General features: G+C 47.7%; 11 protein-coding genes and 1 non-coding gene across 12 annotated transcripts; 5 read left to right on the plus strand and 7 right to left on the minus strand.

Moving 5' to 3' along the window:
• The first annotated feature begins 94 nt into the window (after positions 1-94).
• Positions 95-176, plus strand: F5147DRAFT_t26. The gene has a single exon. It is a non-coding gene; the product is annotated as a tRNA-Ser (tRNA).
• Positions 177-325: 149 nt separating this feature from the next.
• On the minus strand, positions 326-1,334 carry F5147DRAFT_649059 (uncharacterized protein; the record flags this gene model as incomplete). The annotated part of the gene is made up of 5 exons (XM_041433315.1): positions 326-468; positions 522-577; positions 816-878; positions 949-1,040; positions 1,134-1,334. The coding sequence occupies 5 exons, from the start codon at positions 1,332-1,334 to the stop codon at positions 326-328; spliced, it is 555 nt and encodes a 184-aa protein (XP_041297684.1).
• A 546-nt stretch (positions 1,335-1,880) lies between these two features.
• F5147DRAFT_673586 (uncharacterized protein) lies at positions 1,881-3,201 on the minus strand. Its single transcript, XM_041435743.1, has 5 exons — positions 3,010-3,201; positions 2,706-2,982; positions 2,589-2,682; positions 2,256-2,533; positions 1,881-2,202 (listed from the first exon to the last, which is right to left on the minus strand). Exons 2-5 carry the CDS (start codon positions 2,980-2,982, stop codon positions 2,045-2,047), a joined length of 807 nt encoding a protein of 268 aa, XP_041297685.1. The 5' UTR covers positions 3,010-3,201; the 3' UTR covers positions 1,881-2,044.
• Positions 3,202-3,249: 48 nt separating this feature from the next.
• On the plus strand, positions 3,250-4,810 carry F5147DRAFT_349898 (uncharacterized protein). The gene is made up of 5 exons (XM_041429334.1): positions 3,250-3,737; positions 3,804-3,831; positions 3,898-4,066; positions 4,119-4,511; positions 4,563-4,810. The coding sequence occupies exons 1-5, from the start codon at positions 3,555-3,557 to the stop codon at positions 4,690-4,692; spliced, it is 903 nt and encodes a 300-aa protein (XP_041297686.1). The 5' UTR covers positions 3,250-3,554; the 3' UTR covers positions 4,693-4,810.
• Positions 4,775-6,880, plus strand: F5147DRAFT_349904 (uncharacterized protein). The gene is made up of 4 exons (XM_041429335.1): positions 4,775-5,346; positions 5,402-5,562; positions 5,617-6,379; positions 6,441-6,880. The coding sequence occupies exons 1-4, from the start codon at positions 4,929-4,931 to the stop codon at positions 6,848-6,850; spliced, it is 1,752 nt and encodes a 583-aa protein (XP_041297687.1). The 5' UTR covers positions 4,775-4,928; the 3' UTR covers positions 6,851-6,880.
• Positions 6,881-7,071: 191 nt separating this feature from the next.
• F5147DRAFT_349970 (2',3'-cyclic-nucleotide 3'-phosphodiesterase) lies at positions 7,072-8,073 on the plus strand. Its single transcript, XM_041429337.1, has 3 exons — positions 7,072-7,195; positions 7,247-7,928; positions 7,984-8,073. Exons 1-2 carry the CDS (start codon positions 7,192-7,194, stop codon positions 7,867-7,869), a joined length of 627 nt encoding a protein of 208 aa, XP_041297688.1. The 5' UTR covers positions 7,072-7,191; the 3' UTR covers positions 7,870-7,928; positions 7,984-8,073.
• On the minus strand, positions 8,046-10,125 carry F5147DRAFT_349945 (uncharacterized protein). Its single transcript, XM_041429336.1, has 4 exons — positions 10,028-10,125; positions 9,825-9,974; positions 9,002-9,769; positions 8,046-8,945 (listed from the first exon to the last, which is right to left on the minus strand). The coding sequence occupies exons 2-4, from the start codon at positions 9,890-9,892 to the stop codon at positions 8,222-8,224; spliced, it is 1,560 nt and encodes a 519-aa protein (XP_041297689.1). The 5' UTR covers positions 9,893-9,974; positions 10,028-10,125; the 3' UTR covers positions 8,046-8,221.
• Positions 10,081-11,669, minus strand: F5147DRAFT_673599 (Brix domain-containing protein). Its single transcript, XM_041435744.1, has 5 exons — positions 11,428-11,669; positions 11,083-11,372; positions 10,919-11,020; positions 10,728-10,863; positions 10,081-10,673 (listed from the first exon to the last, which is right to left on the minus strand). The coding sequence occupies exons 1-5, from the start codon at positions 11,642-11,644 to the stop codon at positions 10,519-10,521; spliced, it is 900 nt and encodes a 299-aa protein (XP_041297690.1). The 5' UTR covers positions 11,645-11,669; the 3' UTR covers positions 10,081-10,518.
• A 965-nt stretch (positions 11,670-12,634) lies between these two features.
• Positions 12,635-14,690, minus strand: F5147DRAFT_673602 (uncharacterized protein). Its single transcript, XM_041435745.1, has 5 exons — positions 14,609-14,690; positions 13,900-14,528; positions 13,635-13,844; positions 13,115-13,579; positions 12,635-13,060 (listed from the first exon to the last, which is right to left on the minus strand). Exons 2-5 carry the CDS (start codon positions 14,425-14,427, stop codon positions 13,007-13,009), a joined length of 1,257 nt encoding a protein of 418 aa, XP_041297691.1. The 5' UTR covers positions 14,428-14,528; positions 14,609-14,690; the 3' UTR covers positions 12,635-13,006.
• Positions 14,691-14,788: 98 nt separating this feature from the next.
• Positions 14,789-15,656, plus strand: F5147DRAFT_673604 (50S ribosomal protein L30e-like protein). Its single transcript, XM_041435746.1, has 4 exons — positions 14,789-14,918; positions 14,971-15,031; positions 15,087-15,190; positions 15,246-15,656. The coding sequence occupies exons 1-4, from the start codon at positions 14,862-14,864 to the stop codon at positions 15,402-15,404; spliced, it is 381 nt and encodes a 126-aa protein (XP_041297692.1). The 5' UTR covers positions 14,789-14,861; the 3' UTR covers positions 15,405-15,656.
• Positions 15,657-16,240: 584 nt separating this feature from the next.
• On the minus strand, positions 16,241-17,146 carry F5147DRAFT_350020 (thioredoxin-like protein). Its single transcript, XM_041429338.1, has 4 exons — positions 17,048-17,146; positions 16,724-16,992; positions 16,599-16,669; positions 16,241-16,547 (listed from the first exon to the last, which is right to left on the minus strand). Exons 1-4 carry the CDS (start codon positions 17,078-17,080, stop codon positions 16,471-16,473), a joined length of 450 nt encoding a protein of 149 aa, XP_041297693.1. The 5' UTR covers positions 17,081-17,146; the 3' UTR covers positions 16,241-16,470.
• Positions 17,147-17,502: 356 nt separating this feature from the next.
• F5147DRAFT_673615 (Metallo-dependent hydrolase) lies at positions 17,503-20,433 on the minus strand. Its single transcript, XM_041435747.1, has 15 exons — positions 20,213-20,433; positions 19,802-20,165; positions 19,703-19,752; positions 19,285-19,641; positions 19,187-19,225; positions 19,022-19,131; positions 18,840-18,972; positions 18,687-18,786; positions 18,429-18,627; positions 18,302-18,379; positions 18,237-18,249; positions 18,058-18,183; positions 17,937-18,002; positions 17,762-17,883; positions 17,503-17,708 (listed from the first exon to the last, which is right to left on the minus strand). The coding sequence occupies exons 2-14, from the start codon at positions 20,121-20,123 to the stop codon at positions 17,785-17,787; spliced, it is 1,692 nt and encodes a 563-aa protein (XP_041297694.1). The 5' UTR covers positions 20,124-20,165; positions 20,213-20,433; the 3' UTR covers positions 17,503-17,708; positions 17,762-17,784.
• Positions 20,434-21,048: the final 615 nt, after the last annotated feature.

A 21,048-nucleotide genomic window follows, 5' to 3' on the forward strand; every position in this document is an offset into this window, starting at 1 on the left:
AGTGATTTCATCCGGCCTGCGTTTACCAGCAATTGAGCTCTTTACATCCCATTTACGAGTGTGCTCGTGTATGCAAGCAAACTGATAATGTTAAGGCGCTATGGCCGAGTGGTTATGGCGACAGATTAGAAATCTGTTTCGGTTTCCGAGCGCAGGTTCAAATCCTGCTGGCGTCGTACATTTTTTTCCTCGTCCCGCGTACCTTGCTTGGTCTGAGCAAAGATGAGAGAGAAGACCGTCAGTTATACGCGAATATTACCTCTGTATAGCAAGAAAGGTTGAAAGTCTCAGATAAATGAATCACAAGGGATGTTAAGTTTTGAATTCATTCTGTGTGTAGGAAGTCTGGATATATGATAATGTATGAGGGTTTCGGTGCGCCACCGAGGTGACGGGTGATTCTGTTTGAAAAGGCAGTTGCGCGTGACGAAGCCACCCCACCGAGAAGTTTGAGTTCTTTGATATCCACTGCAGCGCATGTTCACAACGTGGAAGCCTCATGGGTAACAGTTGCGACGTACTTGAATTGAGCTGATCTTGAAATTGCGCAATGGCGACCCACGCCTGACAAAGGAGTCTGTGGTTCGTCTTGATGAATTCGATGGGGGCGTAAGAGGACCAGAGGAGGTATTGCTTTGGCTGCGGCTCTTGGACTTTCTCCGGCCATTAGCACGATGGTGAGCGGTGGACGGTGGACGAATGGTGCTTGTGGAGGAGGGCAAAGAGAACTCGCTCGTGGATTAGGTGGGCGAAGAAATGTCGTAGGGTACCTGCTGCTTTGTTAGAGAATGTCAAATGCACGTTGTTCGGCTTACTCTGATAATTCGGGATCGAAGTTTCCATCCTTGCGTCCAGTTGCAAAGGTTTCTAGCAATGAACTTGTCCGGTCGAGGATGATGGTCAGCTAATAACTCGCTACTGAAAAAATAGGGAACCGCGGATACTTACGGCACTCCACGGTTGATGTACTTATTATACTGCCTCATCCAATCTGCTAGCACGAACAAATGAATAGAGCACTTGTGTATTTTCTCAGATTTCTGCAAATGATTATGTGTTACTCAGTGCTTTGATAGGTTATTATTAGGCTCACGGTGTCATCGGCTGCTAATGGTCAACGTTGAACCATCAACCCTGTTCATGGCATCAGGATTCAATTCTTTTACCAGACCCTCTCTGATTGATTCCTGGGTCTGTGCGTAGAGCCTGCACAATATATGTTTCATAAACTTCCAATATCCTGTGATGGCTTCTGGATGTTGCACTCGTGGGGCAGTTTCATGAAACCATTCTCGTACTACGACAAGTTCTGTGAGGAGCACTGCTGAATTCATGATTGCTTGTGTAGTGTTGACGTGTGTGTAGGGATTCTTGGCAAGTAATGTGCGCCGGGGATGGACGTGTAGTTCTGGTTTGGTTTTGCAGGCACTGCAGTCGCCTTGAGTCAGGAACCAGCAGCAGGATGCATTCACTCACGGGATCAACCTGAAGAAGGCCCCACGTATTGGCCTCCATGCGTAAGATGTTGAGCTCCTCTCGAGAGACGCGCTATTCCCCGCCTGTTATTCTGGTGACTGGTGAAATGTGCTCTACTGAAAAGGCATTTGATACGCACTGGTTGCGACACAATTGTCGTAGCCTAGAAGCAAATCCCGCATTGGGATCGAGGAGTCAGTGTTCTGCCGGTTAGTGACCGCAGTGTTCGTCCAGTGAACGCAAAGGGTGCGAAAGTCGGTGCGGCACGTCGTTCGCGTGACCAGTCCGTCTATTGAGGTAAACTGTCAATAGATGCCTATCACTCGGAACCTTTGGCCTTTCCATCTCTCGGACTCGCATTCCAACAGGTCTGTCAAGCGCAGCCGCTGGTGAACCACTTGCATGCCAAACAATCATGCATTCATGTTGGTGAGTTCATGAAACAACACGTAATATACACTGAGGAGATATGAATACAACAGGACATACAATGAGAGCCTCGAAACGCTGCTCTTTCACTTGTTTGTTTCGCCCTGCAGTGGCATGTGCCATCTACATTATTCTGCCTTTATTTGACTTCCGACTCTATCATCTTTCGAGGTTTGGGATCTATTGCGGAATCCCACATTCGTAGGCAGTGCGGCAGGAACACATCGTAGGGGATTTGACACGGGTTTGTATTCAATACTGTCCAATCTCCAGAAGCCAATCGTTCAAGATCTTCAGCTGAAACATAGGTTATTAGCTTTCAGTGAAATTTAATGGATATGGATACCTACTATGGCCATACCTACTGGTCCCTATGCGGACATAAGAAAAAGTGGTGGCTCTATCTGAAAACACTATAGCGCACAATTTGCGATATGGCAGTGTCTTGCGGCGAACCAAGGTACCACGCTCAAACTCAAGCCAACCATTCCATTGCGAAAGGAAATTTTCCAATGAACATGGAGAGCCACGAGCATCAGGCTTCACCTTGATCTCCTCTGAAGCGAATGCAAGTTTGATCACAGCGATGAGTCCACGTATCAAGCAAAGCCGCATGAAGATAGTGAGACTGTAGACATGATGTTGGTAAAAACAGCAATTAGGTTAGAGATGGAAACGCTTACAGATAAGATGATGTCGTATTTTTAGTAAACTCTTTCATCCAATTGTCGACCAAGCGCTTCTGAACGTAAATATGTTTCCTAGTGTCCTTCGGACCTGGCCCCAGCCCGAGTATGCACGCACATCAATGAATGTTGAGTGCATCACAGGGGAGTCGCTGCCAGAAAATGTGGGAGGGGTGTTTTGTAGATGTTGGATGATCTCCTGAGCCCTTTGCTTCACTGCAACTTCGTCGGGGTTTTCAAGAGTGTTCCTCGCCATGTGATGCAAGATAGGAAGGTCAAGGATAGCACTGTGAACAGTCTCCCTCACAAGGTGACAGAAGGGGTGACCAGCAGGTAATTTCCCTCGATCACGACTCTCAAGGAAGACACATAGCGGATATGAGACGGTCATTATATAGGTTGCACTGGCATGGGATAGAAGAGCAACTCACCCTGTTTGTGTCACACCACCCCCTCATGCTGTGCACCGCTGACGCACACAGTGTTAATTATGTCAGCTCCAGCAGTGAGCAATAGCCGGTGTCAAGACGTCCCCCACGTTAGTGGAGGGTCTTTGTCAGGCTAGGGGCCGGCGTTGCCGACTAATAACCTTGCTCCGGTTGTTCCCGCGAGTTCTGTATCTCAGGGGATGATTACGTACCTGAATCTTATTCTATCTCCAGTACCGATGATACCACATCTTCTCTGAACCAACGTTCGACTGCTACCCGAGCGCTGAATACGCGAAGCCTAAGATACTTGAACTTAGCGACAAGTATCACTATGCAGTGCCTTGCAATCTTTTGCGGTCGTATAGGCCTTGACGTGGCACAGCATAATCCGTGCCTTGCAGTCTAACTTGTCTTTGTCATTTCAGAAAGTGATTATTGACTCGCATAAAATCAATGTGCGATCCTGCTTGGATGATACTACCAACAAATCACCCACCCTCCTTTCACGACTCCACATCGACATTGCAACGCAATGATCTACACACTCTTCTTTGCGACATTATTGTTTCCACTCAAGGGAGCACTAATAAGATGTCGGGCAAACTTCACTCCCAAAGTTCAACTTGTTCCAGAATTGCCCTTGGTCGACGATCTACAACACGTCTCTCAGCCTCGGTCGTTGGTAGGTGTGTTGCGACGAGTCAACGCAGAAGAAGTATGCATGTGCAAATTTACATGAGGGTGCTTGGACGCTAACTATCCGTGCTTCCTTGTTTCCTAGGGAATTGACGGGTTGTACAAAGGAATTCGTGAGTCCTTCGAGCATTCCGAATCATTCTCTTCAAGATTTCTAATTATCTTCCTCCGTGACACAGTCCCTACCCTCGGTTTCATGTTATTATGGGAGCAAATGTCTATCCCGTCCATTGTGGTAATCGGATATCTTCACTTCGGTGTGTACGACCAGAGTACTGTTCTCATAATTGCTATCGCTTCTCTCGTCAAAATCATCGCAACCGTGATCGAGGCTGTCTTTGTCAATCGGTGCGTCCTATTGGGCAATCGTTCATTTCCATGGGCTGAGAAGGCATAAAAGGGCTGTAACAACTCGGGAAGACATCTCTTCATTCTCCTTACGACGAGCGCTTGATGCATTGCTCTCTCCGACTGAAAGAAAGCACCCTTATCGCATATTTAGCATCCCGGGCTTGCTTGCGACCTGCACTTTATGGGTTTTGTATATCGTAGGCACAATTGGAGCACGCCACTTTCTATTCGTCAAGCATCTTCCGGAGAATTTTGGGAACTGGGAGGACATGAGGCCCCACATTCCTCTCTTGGTTGGGGCCGTGATTTTCTCGTTCGCGCTTAATGCTCTGGTGCTCACTCCACTGGAAGTTATGATGGTTCGATTGTCTATCCAAGCCAAGGCGACCCAAGTTGTACTTCTTCTGGATACACCACCGGTTGAAACTAGCGGGCCTGTCAGGTAAACCTTCTCATTCACGTTTTCCGGGGCCATCTTAACATTGCCCCTCAGATTAAGGACTGATAAAGATGGATATACTGGACTTATCAGTTGCGCGAGGCTGATCATTGAGGAGGAAGGTTGGGATGCGCTTCATCGGGGGTGGTGGTGGACAGCTTTCCGTGGTATACTCTTTATTTGAGTTTTTGCAGAGTATAGAAATATTCCTGCTTAATAATTTGGCTTGACGTTTGTTGACAATATGATACCGACGGCACACAAAGTCCGGTAGCAGACCCTATACTTAGCCACGAGGCAGAATCCGAGATATCGATACAAATCAGCAACAAGTAGCTCCGCAAGCTCTCAAAGGACTTGCATTTCGTGCGTGGGCTTTGGTTGTGATCTCTACGTTCTTTTCCTACCAAATCTTATGCAATGGTTCCCTCAATTGATGAAGTCGAAGAATACTTTCAGTCTCTCGAACGCTTTCTGACAGATTCTCTGGTGGTCGCCTCGCCTGCTCTTCCAAACATTCGAGAAGCCGTTCACCGTCTTTGGGTTGATATCTCTCGCTTTGGGCCACCTGGTCTTTCCTCATTCCCTGACATCCATGTCCCCGGTCTTGGGGCATTTGAAGTTCCTCCACCCCCGCCTCCGCCTCCACCCCCGAGGACTCTCGTAGAGAAGGCTGGTGATTGGATCATGGAAAATCCATGGAAGAGCTCTAGCATAGCAGTAACAGCTCTTGTTGGAGCTGGCCTACTTGCTGGCTACACTACCTTCCATATGACGCACGCCCATAAGAGAAGAGTTCGGTCCACTACTGTCACTCCCGAGAAACGGCAGGTTGTCGGTAAGCACTTCTACCACCCGCTTGGATTGTCTTTCCATTGCTGATATCTTCCTAGTCGTGTTGGGTGGTGATCACCCACTTGGCCTCCCTCTTATCATTGAACTTGAGCAGAAGGGATACATCGTTATCACTAGCGTCTCCACACCGGAAGCTGTTAGTAGCATTGAAAGCAAAGGACATGGTTATGTCCGAGCTCTTGTCCTTGACCCTAATGAGGTGTGCAACTATTGAACCCTGCTTTCCAAGTTCATATAACCGAAGATCATTTAGCCTGGCACCATCCCAATCTTCCTTCGGTCGCTCGCATCTACTTTATCCAGACGGTTCCCAATTACAGCCGCTGGTGACCCATATGCAACCACCCCTTATCATCCCCTTCTGCATTCCATAATATCTCTACTCACACTGCCGGTTCCATCCATTCATACAGTACCAACCCCCATTGAACAGCTATCTTTACGAAGTACATATCTTCCGCATCTTCTCTCCACGCACTTTGCTCCTCTCCAGGCACTTCAAGCACTCCTACCATTACTCCGCTCGGATGCCCAGCGCGCGTACGGACGCAAGTCCATCATTGTGTGTCTCCCTGCTGCTGATGCACGTGTTGGACTTCCTTTCGGTGGAGTCAGTGCCATGAGCGCAGCGGCCACTCTTCGTGCGTTGGACGTGTTACGCCGTGAGGTTGCTGTTGGACAAGGCATGAGCTCCATCCGTATCGTTGCTGTTGATGTAGGTGTCGTTGGCGAAACCCCCGTTTCCAGCCTTGAAAATTCACACGCAATGGACGACTGGACTCCCTCAGAGAAAGCAACATACGGTCAAGCATTCGCTGCGCTCGGAGAAACTAGCATGGGACAGTCTCGCAGACCGGAGGACATTTCTGTCCTGGTAAATAACATAGTTGGTGTCGTCAGTGCCGGAACAAAAACCAAGATGGCGAGTAAAACGATCTGCGGTATCCGCGTTGGTTTTGGGTATGAGAAGATTAGAGATTGGATTCGTGGCGACCGATTTGCTGTTGGTGCCGGTGGTTCGTTGTTTTTCAGTCTTTTTTACGCATATATGAGAGCTAACAATTGTTGTTCATACAGCAGGGACATACACGTTTGCGTCACTCCTCCCTGGCATGTTGCTAGATGGATTGCTGAGTCTACCTCACATATTGGTTGGTGTTCGTAATCGGCTCTTGCCTGTGCCTCCTGCACAGCCACGCACAGTCCCAAAGGTGGCTTGTAACATTCCCTCTTCTACCGCGGTTTCTGTAGTTCTTCCATCAACTTCCTTGACAGTGAGCAGAACACACTCTGCTTCACGTCCGTCACCTCCAGAGACAGCTGCACCTGCGCTCGAGACTGAGAATCTTTCCGAGCCTGAAGATATAAGTGAACTTGGAACAAGCTCGGAGGTTGATTTCGAGAGTAATTCTGGGTATGGTGATGCATCTACAGTGGAAAGTAGCTGGGTGAGCTTGGGATCTCGTGGGCCCATTGATGAGGTTTAGGTCTCGCAAAAGGCTGACTGCTTTGCGTGTTGCTATTCTATTGATTGACAAGGATTCTGATCACTGATACTTGTGCTTGTGCGCTTTGTTATGTATATTCTGTGTCGAACGAATATTACTCGTGCTCAGCACGTTGCAATGTGTAACCCATCTTCCTGCGGGCACTCCTTTGCTCTGAAAATTAAGGACGCGATACTTAGCTTGTTCATCTTGGAGTCTAACCTAAATATGGATAGCAGCTGCTCGGGAAGATGGTACTGATTCAGGAGTTACTTTCTGCTCTTCTACTAGTTCTTCATTGATCTGCCAGGTACACTTTATCGATACTATTTTGAATCCGGATGGGTACGTTAATATCGGTCATTGTTACGGTTTGACAAAACCAAGCTACGTCAGGTCTCTCGCTTTGGCTGGTGCCCAATCCCACCCAATTGCAACTTATCCAAAAGGTGTTGCCAAAGCAGCCTAAGACACGTCCAGTGTCCGCTGCTTCCTACCCAGATATAACCCCTCATATCACACTGGCAAGCTCGGGAAAGGCAACGCAGGATGCATTCCTACGAGCCATACCATCTACTCTGCATCCAATTCCAGTCGAGTTCCAGAAGCTTGAAGTCGGCGATCATTATTTTAGATCTGTTTTCATATCTGTAAAGAAGACGACCGAACTTGTCGCGCTGCATGAACACATTATGGCTGCGCTTGACAGGGATGGAGCATCGCCTTCAGCCCCAGCATTTCCGCACATGTCCATCAGTTATATTGCAGATGAAGATGGGGCTGCTGAGCGGAAGAATGCCGCTGATGAGCTGCGGGATATCACAGTTGTTGAGGGTTCAGAGACAGACCTAGATGGGGCAGAAACAGTTGTTCTTCGCTGTGGAGACTCCGAGGAAGGATATGTGTGCCTTGCGAGATTTGAAGGGACAGAAGTGTGGATCGTCCGATGTGAAGGACCAGTACAACACTGGCAAGTGTTACATAAAATAACAGTGACACCAGACGTTACGGTGACCTAGGATTGAGGACTAGGTTCATGGTGAGATGAGACTCCATCACTGCAGTCACGGTGTAGTAGGTTTGTTACATGATATACAGAACAAGGAGTTATAGTGATACAATTCAATTTCAAGATTAGTTGCAAGGTGCGAGGAATGATTGGTATGCGGACTAGATCAATGCGAATGAAAGCAAGAGACAAGCAAAGCTGCCAGATCAGCAGAATGAAAGAAGACGAAAAAGCAGGACGATAATGGAACGAAAGGACGGAAAGTACGGTGGACTGCCGGAACGTCTAAAATATTACATGACGATATTAATGTCTTCGGTTTCGGTATGCGAGTGTCGGTGTATATGCAATTCCGAAAATTATCAGATTGATTTTCGATTGTCGTCACTGTGATCAAGGGTGAACGAAGATGATGACGAAGCTGATGGTGGAGGTTCGTAAAGTGGGAGAGGAGTTGAGTAATCGATCTTGCGCTCTCCATTCGAGTAGAAGAGCTGAGAGTATGCGGGAAGACTCTGGCTGTATGGAGCGCTTTTATGGAGCTCTATTTCACCCACGATGGTGCGATCCTCAGCGGGTGGCATAATTGATGGGGGAGCCACCTGCACATGCTGCATGGGCAGTGAAAAGTGGAGGCGTTCGCTCACAATCTCGCCGTCGGGTTGTTCGTAGACACACCGGAGCGCAATGTGCATCATGTGGGACACACTAAAAAGAGGGCTATTTTCAGATATGCGTCGGCCGCGGAGCCCAGCCCAATCCAATTGGTGGGGCTCTGGTGCCACAGGTATATTTGCCTCGAGCACATACCAGTTCTCAGACGAAGAACGAGTGGTCGCATCGCCTTCTGGAGAGTCATTCATGAAGATGCGACCGTCGCCAGAAATAGCGTACTTCCCGGAATTCGAGGGATCAAAGAGGGAAAACGAACGAGTTGAAGTAGATTTGGAGGGATATGGATTCATGAGAAGGCCAATCTCATAGAGTGTATGCACGGAATGTGCATTCCGAAGGGGGAGAGAAGGAGGTTGTTGTGTCCTAGGCGGGACCATAAATCGAGCTACGCGATCAAGAGAAGTAGTGCTCCTGAATAGACATGTCGTTAGCACCGTGAATAGTAGATAGACAATAATGCAACACACCTGTACGTTTCAGTCTGTTCAACGTCAACAGTGAAATCGGTTATTCGAAGGCGCTCTCGCTGAGAGGCGTCCAGTTCGTTGCCTTGTAAGCGCAGGATGAGAGGAACGGATGTCTCATCCAAAGTCACTGCGGTAGGAATGGACGCGACGACCTGAATCTTTTTCAGGACTTCAGGCGGAATAGCCGTTTCTGTGTCATCTTTCCCTAATTGCGCATCGACGATGAACAATGCCATCGGGAAGACAGAAGTGGAGGACGAAGAAGAAGGGGCAGAAGGAACCTCGGCAAAACGAACGAGAGTGACTGGACATCTTGGCGCGTGGATTGTGTGAGTGCGACAGCCAAAAGGTGAACAAAAGCTGCTAAATATAGAGGAGCTGCCATCCTCAAGATAGATAAAAGTTGCAGTGGCATACAAAGCGTAGCGCGTCCCAGCTTCAACTGCATTGCGATCTCCGTACGCAGATGTAGTCGGCAACCAGCCAGGAACAGGGATGTCAAAAATGACATTCCAAGAGCAGGGCTTATTGGAATCTTCGTGCCCTTCGTTGGAAAGGTCGACGGGTTCACCATTTACAAGCTCACGAGTGATGGAGCAGAGCCGCAAAGGGGCATACCCAATGTCTGGGGTGATCATTTCGGATTGTCCCTCAAATGTGACGGTGAGCGATTGCATCAAAGCACGCGTTGTGCTCCGCCGGCGCTGGAACATAAATGAAGGTGAACTGAGCGAGATAGACACATGGCCTGCCAGAGAGAAGGCAGATCTAGGAAGGTCTATCAGTACAAGCGAGACGTTTGACTTTAGCAGTTCTAGCTCACGAAAAGTCTGGTTCACCATACAATTCCAAAGAACCTGAAAATGGGATGATGTCTATCGACACAGGCATATTGACTGTCTACAAGGCAGCAGGCAAGGGATATCTATAAGAGACTGGAGATATCAGCGACTGAGCCAGGAGAATGACTTGTCTTTAAGCGATGGACATGAGTCGTTATATAGGATATTTTTCGGTTACACGCACCCACGCATAGCAACTTGCACTTCTGAGACAGAACAAAAGGCGCGTGGCCCGCCATCTGGAACGGCTGAACTTCGGCATCAGCTAAAATTTGTCAAGGCACGCTGTTCTGGTCAGACGGGAACGTTTGCTCAGCCAAAATTCCTTTTGTTTCATTAATCCGGTTGTTGCCTTTGTGAGCGCACAAAAGCAAACATAGGCTTGGTGGCTGTGCACCTCTTGAGATAATTTTAATGGAGAAGCGCTACTTCCAGAGCGCTAGAGAGCACAAAGCAAGCCGCATAAAGAAAATGCTCCAAAAGCAGCAGGAGCAGAAAGATCTTGATGCGTCCGTCGCATCAATGAGCAGATGGCATACATGCATCGCTAAGGCGATAAAACGTGTGTAACGCTACAAAAGCACGTAGATAATCGCCCACAGATACCATATAAGCACGCCAAGTTGGTGTGCTTACCGCTCGGTACGATTGCGCGTGGATGACACGAGTAGGCATCTACGCAAACACCTTGGATACTGCCAGTGCATCTTCATCCCTCTTACGAAGCACTTTTCTCTTTGATGTCTCTTCCTGAGCTTCTTTCCGTTGACGGTATTTGTCACCTCTGGCATGCCTGACTGCTGAGCGCACGGAAGCAGGCGTAACAAATTCTGTTTGTGAAGTGAGTGCATGAGTAAGAAACGTATTTGCTCCAGTGTACGAACCAGGATTGGAATAAACGGTGGCGCCACCAAATGCTCCTTCAAAAATACGGATGGGCGTCAGCACAAATCGGGGGCCAATCTCCACGAGAGATGTCTGAGGTGGGCCGTTAGGCTGCAACGGATCCTTTTCCATTATCTACGGAGATGAAATGGAGTTAACGCCCGGTGACAAACCGAAGAAGCCAGCATACCTGGAAATTCCGGAACCAGATTTTATTATCGAGGATAGAAAAGGTTAAAACGTGGTCAATAAACGGTTTGGCTTTCCGAGCCAGTGGGGGAACACCAAAGATCTACGTGGAGGAACGGAACATGATCAGGCGTCAGCAACCTTCCGTATGGCCCATGAACGTACATGCGTGAAAACCTCTTTGGTAAGCTTTCCCCACTCTGTTTCATCAAACGCTTTGTCAAAGCTGACAATTCCTCTGCTTCCTTTTAGACAATTTCCTGTCATCTTCAGCTCATCCATTGTATGCACGTTTTGAACGTGTAATTTTATGCTGGGCCCATTTGGTGTTTTCGTAGCCCACATGTATAGGTCTTCATGTCTCCTTGCCTCGAAGTAAAGCGTGTTATTGCAATTGTTCAGGTCTGCTATCTCAGGCAGGAGATGCAACTGTGACTTGGAATCAAGTTTGGAATCTGAGATAGATCCCATTGAGAACTGATGAATCTGTCAACAAAAGTGTCACTTTACCTTTCTTTACATGAGGTAGCAAAGTCTCAAGATCGTTCATGAGATGTCTCATGCGATGGGTGATACCCCGAGAGGAGAGTAGTAAGACGCGTTGCTTGTTTCTCTTCTGTTTAGGTTGCTGAACATCGTCATCGTCGATATCGATATCGTCCGCTTTTCTTTTGCCTTTGCCCTTGGCATTGATATATGCTTTTTGAGTTGTAAGGAGTGGGGCCATTTAGTTGTCTACAGCTGGTGTAGAAAGACTTTCAATTACATAACGATTAACAATTTTTTATTGGCTGACTACGCTATAGCTGATGTAACTCAAAGCACTACATATAGTAAGTACCTCAACCAACTTTGTCACAGGGCGCTCTTGTACAGTGGTGCAAGTAGTGAGAACGAGAAAAAAGTCTGCTTGGTTGTAAGCAGATAGTTGGCCCCGATAGTGACCCCGACCTGTGTAAAAGTGAGCTGAGGTGAGCTTTAATTCCCACATTAGGAGTGAATGCGACGCATCGAGGTAAAGTCAATAACAAAAGTAGTAAGAAGGTAGTATCCACGTGAGTATAAGTGCGGGCATCCATGTCGATGCATCAATGCAATGATCAATTTCGGTACAAGCATCTGCATCAATGTAGGCATCCACACCCATGAAAGTGCGAGAATCCACATGTGCACGGCAGGTGTTAGCAAGGACAGTACTATCGCTCAAAAGATGTCATGGTGACTGAGTGGATGATTCCTCTCCTTATCAGCTTCCCTGGTGAGAAACTTGACGAGAGTCACAATGGTGAACTTCCTACACGAGTAAGCTTGAGAGAGCAGTGTCATAGCACCTTCGAGTGCTCTCGACTCATGACCGGCTTCCCTGCCGGACTTGGCTTCATTGCATGCGGATAAAGATCAGAGCCAATGATCAGAGCTTACCGGAGTTTGTAGAAGAAAAGAAGATCCGAGAGACGACAGGCTGCGGACAAGGCGCCAGAGCTCAACCGGTGCTTGCTGGAGTGTAGCCTGGGCGCTAGTTAGCGGAGAAGAGAAGCACAGCTGCTGCATATCACAAGTACCCTATACTAGTACACTCCTACCTCGCTTCGAGGTAGAATTCCAACAAAAGCGATACCAATAATCACGCGCACCAAACGCGCACGACCCTGGATGAAAATATGTCATAAATGTGTAGGTAAATCAAATACACACCGACCAGTACTGGCTTCGCGGTACGCCTGTAAGTCCCCAGACTTGCCCTGCCAAACGAATACTTGCATTTTGCGGAGACGCGCAACAAGTCGTCGCAGGAAGTTTTTGATTCGCACCATAAATACCAGAAAGCGTCGGGACAACAGGGCAAAAAAAATTAAGTAAATACTCGTTAGGTCATACCAACACCAGCGGCAAGCAGAAAAAATAATTGCTTGACCAAAGACCAAAGACAGGAAGGGCGACTAATGTACATATCTGCGTTATGAAGGCATTGACCTTTTCACAGCCATAACATCAAAAAGAAAAAGAAAGCACAGCAAGCATGCTTGAAGATTTGTCGACAAATGAAAACAAAGTAGCAGTGCATGAGTCCATGGGCCACAGTGCGCGCTCAAGAAGATGAAGTAGATGTTCGTAGTTGCTTTTGCTTCTCTTGTTCCAACCGCTGAAACAGCTCACGCGTGAGGAAATTCTCGGCGTTATTTAAAGAGCAACGTACGTGATACAGCAGTTGTACTGCCATCTGAATGTTTGCAGGCTGTCCGGTTATAACAACCAGCCGCTCGTTTTCGTTACCTGGAGGCGCTGGAGCGCCGTTGAGCCCGGCCCCCGGCTCCATGATTTTGATCTGACTAGCGCTCATATGGCGAATTTCATTGATTTTACTACCCCCCTTCCCAATAATACAGCCCACCAAATCATTGGGGATGTATATTTGCTGCGTTTGCAGTTGCTGCGGTGGGTTAGGGGGTGGTGGGCCACCGTAAGGCTGCGATGCGTTCGCGTACCCTGGCACATATGACGAGCCAGTATACGGAGGTCGTCGAGAGTAGCTGGAAGGGCGGTAACTAGAATGGCTGGAGGACGAAGAAGGCATGCGTTCTTGTGCTTCAATAAGGATATTGCCGATATAGTACGTTGCTATATGGATAGCATCCGCAACACCTGCAACGCTCAGGACTCGCTATATTGACGCAAAACAATTAGTTGCTGCCTTGCAATGAATTCTTGTACTGTACCTCAGTCGAACCGGGGAGCATACCCTCGCTTGCATTCAGCCGTGCTCCGCTGGCATCTTGAATTTCCTTGATTTTTGAACCTTGTTTCCCTATCACAGACCCCATGCGCGAGTTTGGAATCATGAACTTGATGGTTACCGCACGACTTCCAGGAACTGAAGGTACATCGAAGGGTTCGTCATTGATCCGTCGTACAATAAGACCAAAAGCCTGTAGGTTTATTGTGATGAAAAAAGGAAATGGTAATAAGGTATCTGAAGCTTACCTTGGATACAGCATCAAGCGGCCCGCTAACATTGAGAATTCTCTCAGGGTTACCAGGAATGCTCTCAGAGACCATAACACGAGCTCCACTCTTGTCTCTGATCTCATTGACATGCGAACCACCCTTTCCAATGATGATTGACGCGTCCTGTGTAACGATCAAGCAACGCATATGAATCATAGCTGAAGGAGGGGCGGGAGCTGAGGACGAGGAAGGTGGAGCAGACATTGAAGTTGATTTTACGGCCTCTTCAGAGCGAGTGCGGGACTCGTCGTGTCGATTGTCGGATGAAGTTTCCTTAGGAGAAGGAGTAGACGCAGTAGTATCTACTACGGATGCGGGAGTTTCCGTCATGTTCACATCGCGAGTCATAGACGTAGCGGTTGTTGAACCAGAACCCTGGTGTTTGTCAACTCGTGAGTCATCCGCGTGAGCCGTAGCGCCTGTGTTAGCACGCTTATGATGCTTCTTCTCGTCAGAGTCAGAAGGAGAGCGCGACCTCTTGCGATTGTAGTCTGCTTCTGCCATTTTCGAAATTCAGCTCAAAAATCTTTTCTGGTTAGGAGGACGGGATTCTGGAGTGATGGGCTTGATAGTGTGGTATCGTATGGTAGTGTGGTTTGAAATGTCTGATGGGGGACGAGTGGATGTGGTGAGGAAGACGGATTGCGAGTTGGATACGGATTGAATAGTACTGAAATTGACTTACCTCCTTTACAAAATTTATACAACGAAATAACCGTTGTTTAATTGAAACCAGTAGCCGGGTCTCCTGTAGCGCAAATAGTTTCTACAACACAAGAGACGACAGTCTAGTATACGTTGGCTTGGGTTTCTTCAGAGACAAACACACCAATACATCACAGCCACAACAACACCCAACTTTTCTGCTACTAATGTTGACCATCCTTGACAACTTTTTTTGACCAAGGATCAATCCAACGTGAGGTCACTTATTCATAATGGCTGAAGCACGCGGAAAAGCATGGCCTCTTGCAGATGAAGGTCTAACTAACTCCGTAAGTTTTTTTCAAGAGCTCATCACTAACGACTAACATCATGGTATTGTAGATCTTGGACTTGGTCCAACAAGCTGGTCAGTACAAACAACTAAAAAAAGGTGCCAATGAAGGTGAGCAACGTTCAACCCCTTTTCCGTTCCCTGTATTTGATGTTCATCTCCACAGCAACTAAGACGCTTAACCGTGGTGTGGCGGAGTTCATCGTCCTTACCGCGGATACCGAGCCCCTCGAAATTCTTTTGCACCTTCCCCTTCTTTGCGAGGAAAAGGTATGTTCTTTCTCAAGCTATTTACGCCGTTGACTGCTAACTGCTGACTATACAGAATGTCCCATACGTGTTCATTCCTTCCAAGGCAGCCCTTGGACGTGCATGCAATGTGTCCAGGCCTGTCATCGCTGCCAGTGTTACGACTAGCGAGGCTAGGGAGCTGCAAAGCCAGATCCGCAATGTCAAGATTGCGATCGAAAAGTTGATGTTCTGATGTTCTCACTGCGGAGCAAAACAGATAACCGCTGATACTACGGTTGTTACATTATTCTTAGTATATCTCCTGTATGATATGTAGCAACTAGATGTCGGACGGGTATCTTTCAAAGGCCACCTTTTCTGATTTTCCAGTAAAATGACGCGCGCTTATGCATTACTTCATCTTTTCCAGGAAGATTTGGCATGAACTAGATTTGAACGACGATTCGACGGACACTAGGCTCGTAGCCTGGGCCTGGATGGTAGTGTTCGACCATTCCGAATCTGATATCTACAGTTCACGGTAATTGATCCGCGACCTAAATGCAGTATCGAGCGCAGAGGATCTAGAGTGACTTAGGCTAGTCAGGACTAGCCGCCAGACCTAAAACGTTCCGCATGATCACAGCTTCGTACAATTGCTATAGGTATCGATTCGGTGTTTCAACTTTCCTGTACAAAGTCATCGGTTTGCCAAAATCTGTTCTCTCCCTCAATAGTTCGACACGACGATCATTTAATCCTACACGGACACTGCCAACTATACAGGAGGGAGATGACTTCGGCGAGTGCTCACTTAGATCCATATATATCTCGTACCACTAGTAGCGAGCTGGACGAGTTCCTTCGAACACCAACTGTGCATGAAGACCAAGGATCCATTTGCATGCTGGCAAAACGACTGCCGTACTCGACGTTGCATCGAATGGCACTAGGCTATCTCTCTGTCCAAGGTTTGCCACCCTCGAAGCCTCTTCCAATGAATTAGTACTTATTATCTCAACTGCGGTTGAACGTGTCTTCTCGCAGGGCGGGCAGCCTCTTGACTTTACTCGCAATCGACTTGCACCATAAACAATTCTTGACTTTCTCAGCCTCAGAGCCTGGGGAAGAGGTGTTCTTCTGGAGAAGGAGGACCTTCTAGCATCTGTAAGGAATCAAAAGCGAGAGCGAAACGAAGTTAACGATGAGGAGGGCAAGGAAGAGTAGTAATATTTATTTGATTATACGGTGTTGGCGGGTGCATATTCATGCGGGTACGGTGTCAACTTTCCGATCCTGGGTGTTACCCGTGCGGCACACTAAGAGGGAGATTCTGACGCCTTCGGAATAACCCCATGCTGCTCAAGGAGCGTTTCCAACTCTCCAGATTGAAACACTTTGAATGGTTTGAGTTAGAAATATATCCAGCAATGCGACCCCGACTTACTGCTTAGAGCAATGTCGCTCCCACCTACAAATTCCCCGTTCACATACAGTTGTGGGATGGTTGGCCATTCCCTGCAAGAGAAGTACCTGAGGCTTGGTGACAATGTCAAATGAAGCATGACTCACGAGAATTCTTTAATTCCGGTCCTGAGCTCTAGATCCTCGAGGACATTATATGTCTTGAACTTTTCAGGTGGAATGTCAAAAGCACTGAGGATCTTCACGACCCCTCGTGAAAAACCGCACATAGGCTGCTCTGGGTTGCCCTTCATAAATAGTACCACAGGGTATTCGGTTACTGCAGCCTGTATTTTCGTGCGAGACTCCTGAGATAGAAATCGACGGAACGTTTGCGACCTTAGACAGCTGGAAACAGTGCTCCTGTAGAGCGAAAGCTGACGAGATGGTTAATATACACCAAATATAAGCACGCCTGATGAAAAGACATACAGATACAGATGTCCGAAGTGCGTTTTGGAACATTGTGAGCGATATTACTTTCCTACAAGACTACGCTTGGCTCGACGTGCAAAACAAGTTGGAAGCTCCGCCATGTGTGACTAAGCACCGAAAATGGTCGTTCATAGAGTAAATCGTGCAAGTCGACATCTCAACATCCTTTCAGAAAATCATAAAAATCGAGAGTTACTTAATTACATGCATTGCGCTTGCTACTTTCCGTAATCATCTGAAATACAGCGCTCATGCAAAGTACGCCATGAATAATATCAATGAGCAACAGTGCCGTTGTAAATAATACACCCATCATCACTCTCAGCTTCACAACCTCGACCTGGGAAAGTTGTGTCACTCAAAGCATGTGCATGCAGCTCTTGGACCACCGGCGATTTCATGAGACCAGAGGAACGGTAGCATCATGAGTAGTCCCCACACAAATCGCTAGGTTGAGGTCGGAAGTGGCTTCCAAGTCGCTATCATTGGACAACAATTACACAAGTTTGATGGTTTCTACTACATCCAGAGCTCTATATCTCGGTATTTCTGTGAGTGGTTTGCGGCTCAATGTCGCAACCTCTTCTATGTACTTGGCCCACCATCTTTTCCCTGCATCCATGACTGAGCATCTGCTCCGTTCACCGAGCACGAAAAACTACACAGGTAACATTATACCATGCAAGGGATAAGCACAAGGACGTGACTTACAGTGAAATCCGAGAGCCTAAGTTTCATGGACTCATCGCCGCAACCTCTTCTATGAATTTGGTCCACCGTCTTTCCCATGCATCCATGGCCTTGCGCTTGCTCCGTTCATCGAGCATAGAATACTACCCAGGGTACATTACATAATCCAAGAGACGAGGACAAGGATAGGACTCACAGTAATGCTGTCACGGGCCATCTGGCCGAGAGTAAGGAGTCCCGTAACTTCACTTGCCACTAGCACCTTGAAGTAAGTGATGAGTCTTGTTCTACTAAGGGACAAACAAGAAAGAGGCCACCTGGAAGAAATCAAAGGACAACCCCATACTATTGAACATTGCAGGATCGTCTGAAGACAGTACCACCGGAATGCCTTGGTTCATAATTATCGGGAGGGGGTGCATAGGCATCGATGAGGTAAGACGCTATCATTTGTTGAGTCAACATAGGTTCGGAGGCAGTATATAACAAATCCTACCAGCACTTCATTTCTATTGGAACATTAAGATAAGCTGGAGGCATCTACTTACACGACTCACTCACGATATAGGGCAGACTTCAATTGCTATCTTCTTCTCTCGACAAATTTGCATCAATTTGGGATGCTTGGCTAGTGAAAAGCTATACAACATGAGTTAGCGAGCGCTTTATGCCATACAATGCACCTAACCCGTGTCCGATACGCTTTGTTCCAAGCAGAATAGCATCATACAGGTTCATATCCGCTGCAGACCCATCGCCCAGAGTTTCACCAGCATGAAAAATGAATGGGATGTCCGGATGCTGCTCCGCGAAACGCAGAAGCGGCTCTGCGTAATAAATCAGTGGTTTACACTCCTCCCCATCTTCGTGGCCCACGAGATCAAATCCTGTAAGATAGAACACTCAGATCTGGGTCTGTTGACATCAAACATAACCGCGGACTTGCCAGCAATAAGGTCCGGGAATTCCTGCTTAAATCTGCTGCACCGATCTAGCTCTGCTTCCAGTTCCTCGACAGATATAATTCTCAGGGTATTATAGATAATCTAAGAAAAATATCAGTCTGAGCTCGAGTAGCTTCAATCGAAATCAAACTAACCTTCAACCCGGCGAAATCGTCTTCCCGGCCTTTCGCCTTCATTTCCGCTTTCACTTCGTTTATGACCTCTCGAAATATCAAGAGTAGTTCACGTAGTTCAAGTTTGGTCTTTGCATCCTCTGCAAGTATATATCTGACGAAATGTCAGGCATCTCAAGCGTAGCCACGTCTTTCCGACTCACTTGTTGAAGAAACTAGTCCGTATCTCAATATACGAGATGCCATCATCTATCGACGAGCGAATGCACATCCGCAAGTATTCCTTTTGAATCGGCACAAATCGGATGATGGGCTAAGGTTCATGAGTACAGGCTCACATCTTGACTTCCAGCACGCTACATGCTTACATCGGTCACGGCAAACGTACTCCCAAACTTCAGCCAGATCTGCGAGTCCCTCGCATTAACGACGTGTTCAGCAGGTCGCATGTTAATATGGAACTCACTTTCATCGGCGTATTGTACGTCTTAAACGCATCACTGGGATTGATCACAAAGGCGCTAAGTACCCACTTATCAAATCCGGCAGGGCCGCCTAGTGCAGGATCGAAGAGCTCTCGCGCCTTGTTGATAGGAACCCAACCGCCGGTATATAGAAGATCCGTGATACCAATTGCGTCGGCGGGAGGATACTGTTCCACGGGAATCGGCTGGATCTTGGGCAATACAGTTTCGAGAGAAGCCGCGTCTAACGGACCCGGGACACGGATATGTATCGCGGGATGACCTAGTGCCAGATCAAGCACCGCTCTGGCCTCCACCGAGGCGTTCTGGTGCACATGTAACAGCCCACCCTTTGGCATCTACGGAAAACCGCGGTCGAGATGGTAGGTGACGGGAAGTACAGTGATTTGGTATGCTTACTTTGGAGACTATTTTGCTAAAAAGATCTGTCTTTACAATAATTTCTTTGGCTGTACGCGAATGTGAGAGGAAGTGCTAAGCGCGAGTCAAGCCTCTTACCATTCAGGAACTCCATCCCGGGATATGGGTGAGGGATGTCCTCGTGATCAACTCCCCAAACAGATACAGCTTCTTTAGCACGGATGGAGCGCACGACTTTGTCTGCCTTGATCTCGGCCGCTGAATAGTTGGCACGAACATGGTCTATTCGCAGCGCGCGATCCTCTGCGATAAGTTTCTCACGTCTTTGTAAGTAGTCGGCGAGCATCGGCGAGGGCACTAGTGAAGAGTGGGAGAATGGTGGATTCCATGAATTCGATAGTGTTATAAACGATTCCCATTGCGGCTCCAATGGCAAGCGTTCGCTTGCACACATTCGCATAGCCCTAGATTGCTGTTTGAACCGCTGTGGAGACGGGCAGGCCTGTTGAAAATAAACGTCATTTGATAACAAAAGAATGGGGGCTATACCTATTAGTGTCAAGGAGTCTACGCGAAAAACCTGAGCAATCCAGTAGACCGGGACACATGGAAGAACAACATAAACCAACCAAAATTGTATCCAGTACCGGACTAATTGGTGCTCCGTGCGCTTGCCAGAACCTGTAGTGCCGGAACGAAGTAGATAGTCCTCCGCACTGCACATATGCATAAGCGCTTAAGCGATAGGCAGGCAGTGCCGTGTCACTGCCACGACTCACGAGTCAGTTAGGTAAGGCCTTGAAGCTCAAATTTCCTCAATAACTTTGCATCATGATCAAATGACTCATGCGGCGACATACAGTGAGGAATTGGGTCAGTGGCGATCAAACGCTCAGCTCATCCATGCAGATACGCAAGCATCCGATAACAAGCCATTGAGGCCAGTAATGTGATATACCGGCCCAAACTTGCAGGCCGCCTCCGGACTCCGAAATAGAAGCCTAGCGACGTCCGGGCTTTCTGTGCGGAAGCTCCCAAGCTCCAGTACTTACATATGACAATTTAGCAATGCGATCGCGTGCAATCCAAATTGCAGTGATGGAAGCCAAATAAGAGTGCGGTTGTTGAAGCTACTGTACAGCAAACTTGGACTAAGTAGCAGCGGCCACCAGCCAGTCTCCGACTTTGGCTGTCCGTCTGTTACCATATAAGTACATTCCTCAGTTTAGTCGGCTCAAGTCTAGCAGTCAAGCCTCAATGCAGAAGTGTTCGCGTTCTGCCCTACGCTGATGCTGATCTTACGCCGTGTTTTCTTCGTGGAAGAGTACCTACAGTGATCCAGCTGTGCAGTGTGAACCGAGAGCACGCTACTTATAAGTTATCAT

Source organism: Suillus discolor (genome assembly GCF_016758755.1).
Source record: "Suillus discolor strain FC423 chromosome Unknown F5147scaffold_6, whole genome shotgun sequence".
In the NCBI taxonomy this organism is placed as follows: domain Eukaryota; kingdom Fungi; phylum Basidiomycota; class Agaricomycetes; order Boletales; family Suillaceae; genus Suillus; species Suillus discolor.

Excerpts from the sequence above, each read along its gene's own strand:
- F5147DRAFT_673586 (XM_041435743.1), bottom strand. The coding sequence starts at position 2,982 with ATGACCGTCTCATATCCGCTATGTGTCTTCCTTGAGAGTCGTGATCGA. Across the intron at positions 2,534-2,588 it reads AATACGACATCATCTTATCT|TCTCACTATCTTCATGCGGC; the intron begins GTAAGCGTTTCC and ends TCATGTCTACAG. Across the intron at positions 2,203-2,255 it reads GACCAGTAGGTATGGCCATA|CTGAAGATCTTGAACGATTG; the intron begins GTAGGTATCCAT and ends CCTATGTTTCAG.
- F5147DRAFT_673602 (XM_041435745.1), bottom strand. The coding sequence starts at position 14,427 with ATGGCAGAAGCAGACTACAATCGCAAGAGGTCGCGCTCTCCTTCTGAC. Across the intron at positions 13,580-13,634 it reads TGCTCCCCGGTTCGACTGAG|CGAGTCCTGAGCGTTGCAGG; the intron begins GTACAGTACAAG and ends GCGTCAATATAG. Across the intron at positions 13,061-13,114 it reads CAGTACAACTGCTGTATCAC|CGGTTGGAACAAGAGAAGCA; the intron begins GTACGTTGCTCT and ends GAGCTGTTTCAG.
- F5147DRAFT_673599 (XM_041435744.1), bottom strand. The coding sequence starts at position 11,644 with ATGGCCCCACTCCTTACAACTCAAAAAGCATATATCAATGCCAAGGGC. Across the intron at positions 10,864-10,918 it reads TCTGGTTCCGGAATTTCCAG|ATAATGGAAAAGGATCCGTT; the intron begins GTATGCTGGCTT and ends TCATCTCCGTAG. Across the intron at positions 10,674-10,727 it reads CACCGTTTATTCCAATCCTG|AATTTGTTACGCCTGCTTCC; the intron begins GTTCGTACACTG and ends CTTCACAAACAG.
- F5147DRAFT_349945 (XM_041429336.1), bottom strand. The coding sequence starts at position 9,892 with ATGCCTGTGTCGATAGACATCATCCCATTTTCAGGTTCTTTGGAATTG. Across the intron at positions 9,770-9,824 it reads TATGGTGAACCAGACTTTTC|ATCTGCCTTCTCTCTGGCAG; the intron begins GTGAGCTAGAAC and ends AGACCTTCCTAG. Across the intron at positions 8,946-9,001 it reads GAACAGACTGAAACGTACAG|GAGCACTACTTCTCTTGATC; the intron begins GTGTGTTGCATT and ends ATGTCTATTCAG.
- F5147DRAFT_673604 (XM_041435746.1), top strand. The coding sequence starts at position 14,862 with ATGGCTGAAGCACGCGGAAAAGCATGGCCTCTTGCAGATGAAGGTCTA. Across the intron at positions 15,032-15,086 it reads AAAAAAAGGTGCCAATGAAG|CAACTAAGACGCTTAACCGT; the intron begins GTGAGCAACGTT and ends TCATCTCCACAG. Across the intron at positions 15,191-15,245 it reads CCCTTCTTTGCGAGGAAAAG|AATGTCCCATACGTGTTCAT; the intron begins GTATGTTCTTTC and ends CTGACTATACAG.
- F5147DRAFT_349904 (XM_041429335.1), top strand. The coding sequence starts at position 4,929 with ATGGTTCCCTCAATTGATGAAGTCGAAGAATACTTTCAGTCTCTCGAA. Across the intron at positions 5,347-5,401 it reads CGAGAAACGGCAGGTTGTCG|TCGTGTTGGGTGGTGATCAC; the intron begins GTAAGCACTTCT and ends ATATCTTCCTAG. Across the intron at positions 6,380-6,440 it reads ATTTGCTGTTGGTGCCGGTG|CAGGGACATACACGTTTGCG; the intron begins GTTCGTTGTTTT and ends TTGTTCATACAG.
- F5147DRAFT_350020 (XM_041429338.1), bottom strand. The coding sequence starts at position 17,080 with ATGTTCCAAAACGCACTTCGGACATCTGTATCT. Across the intron at positions 16,993-17,047 it reads CACTTCGGACATCTGTATCT|CTTTCGCTCTACAGGAGCAC; the intron begins GTATGTCTTTTC and ends CCATCTCGTCAG. Across the intron at positions 16,670-16,723 it reads ACCGGAATTAAAGAATTCTC|GGAATGGCCAACCATCCCAC; the intron begins GTGAGTCATGCT and ends CTTCTCTTGCAG.
- F5147DRAFT_673615 (XM_041435747.1), bottom strand. The coding sequence starts at position 20,123 with ATGCGAATGTGTGCAAGCGAACGCTTGCCATTGGAGCCGCAATGGGAA. Across the intron at positions 19,753-19,801 it reads CGGGATGGAGTTCCTGAATG|CCAAAGAAATTATTGTAAAG; the intron begins GTAAGAGGCTTG and ends ATTCGCGTACAG. Across the intron at positions 19,132-19,186 it reads GTACGTTTGCCGTGACCGAT|CCCATCATCCGATTTGTGCC; the intron begins GTAAGCATGTAG and ends CATGAACCTTAG.
- F5147DRAFT_349898 (XM_041429334.1), top strand. The coding sequence starts at position 3,555 with ATGATCTACACACTCTTCTTTGCGACATTATTGTTTCCACTCAAGGGA. Across the intron at positions 3,738-3,803 it reads GACGAGTCAACGCAGAAGAA|GGAATTGACGGGTTGTACAA; the intron begins GTATGCATGTGC and ends CTTGTTTCCTAG. Across the intron at positions 3,832-3,897 it reads CGGGTTGTACAAAGGAATTC|TCCCTACCCTCGGTTTCATG; the intron begins GTGAGTCCTTCG and ends TCCGTGACACAG.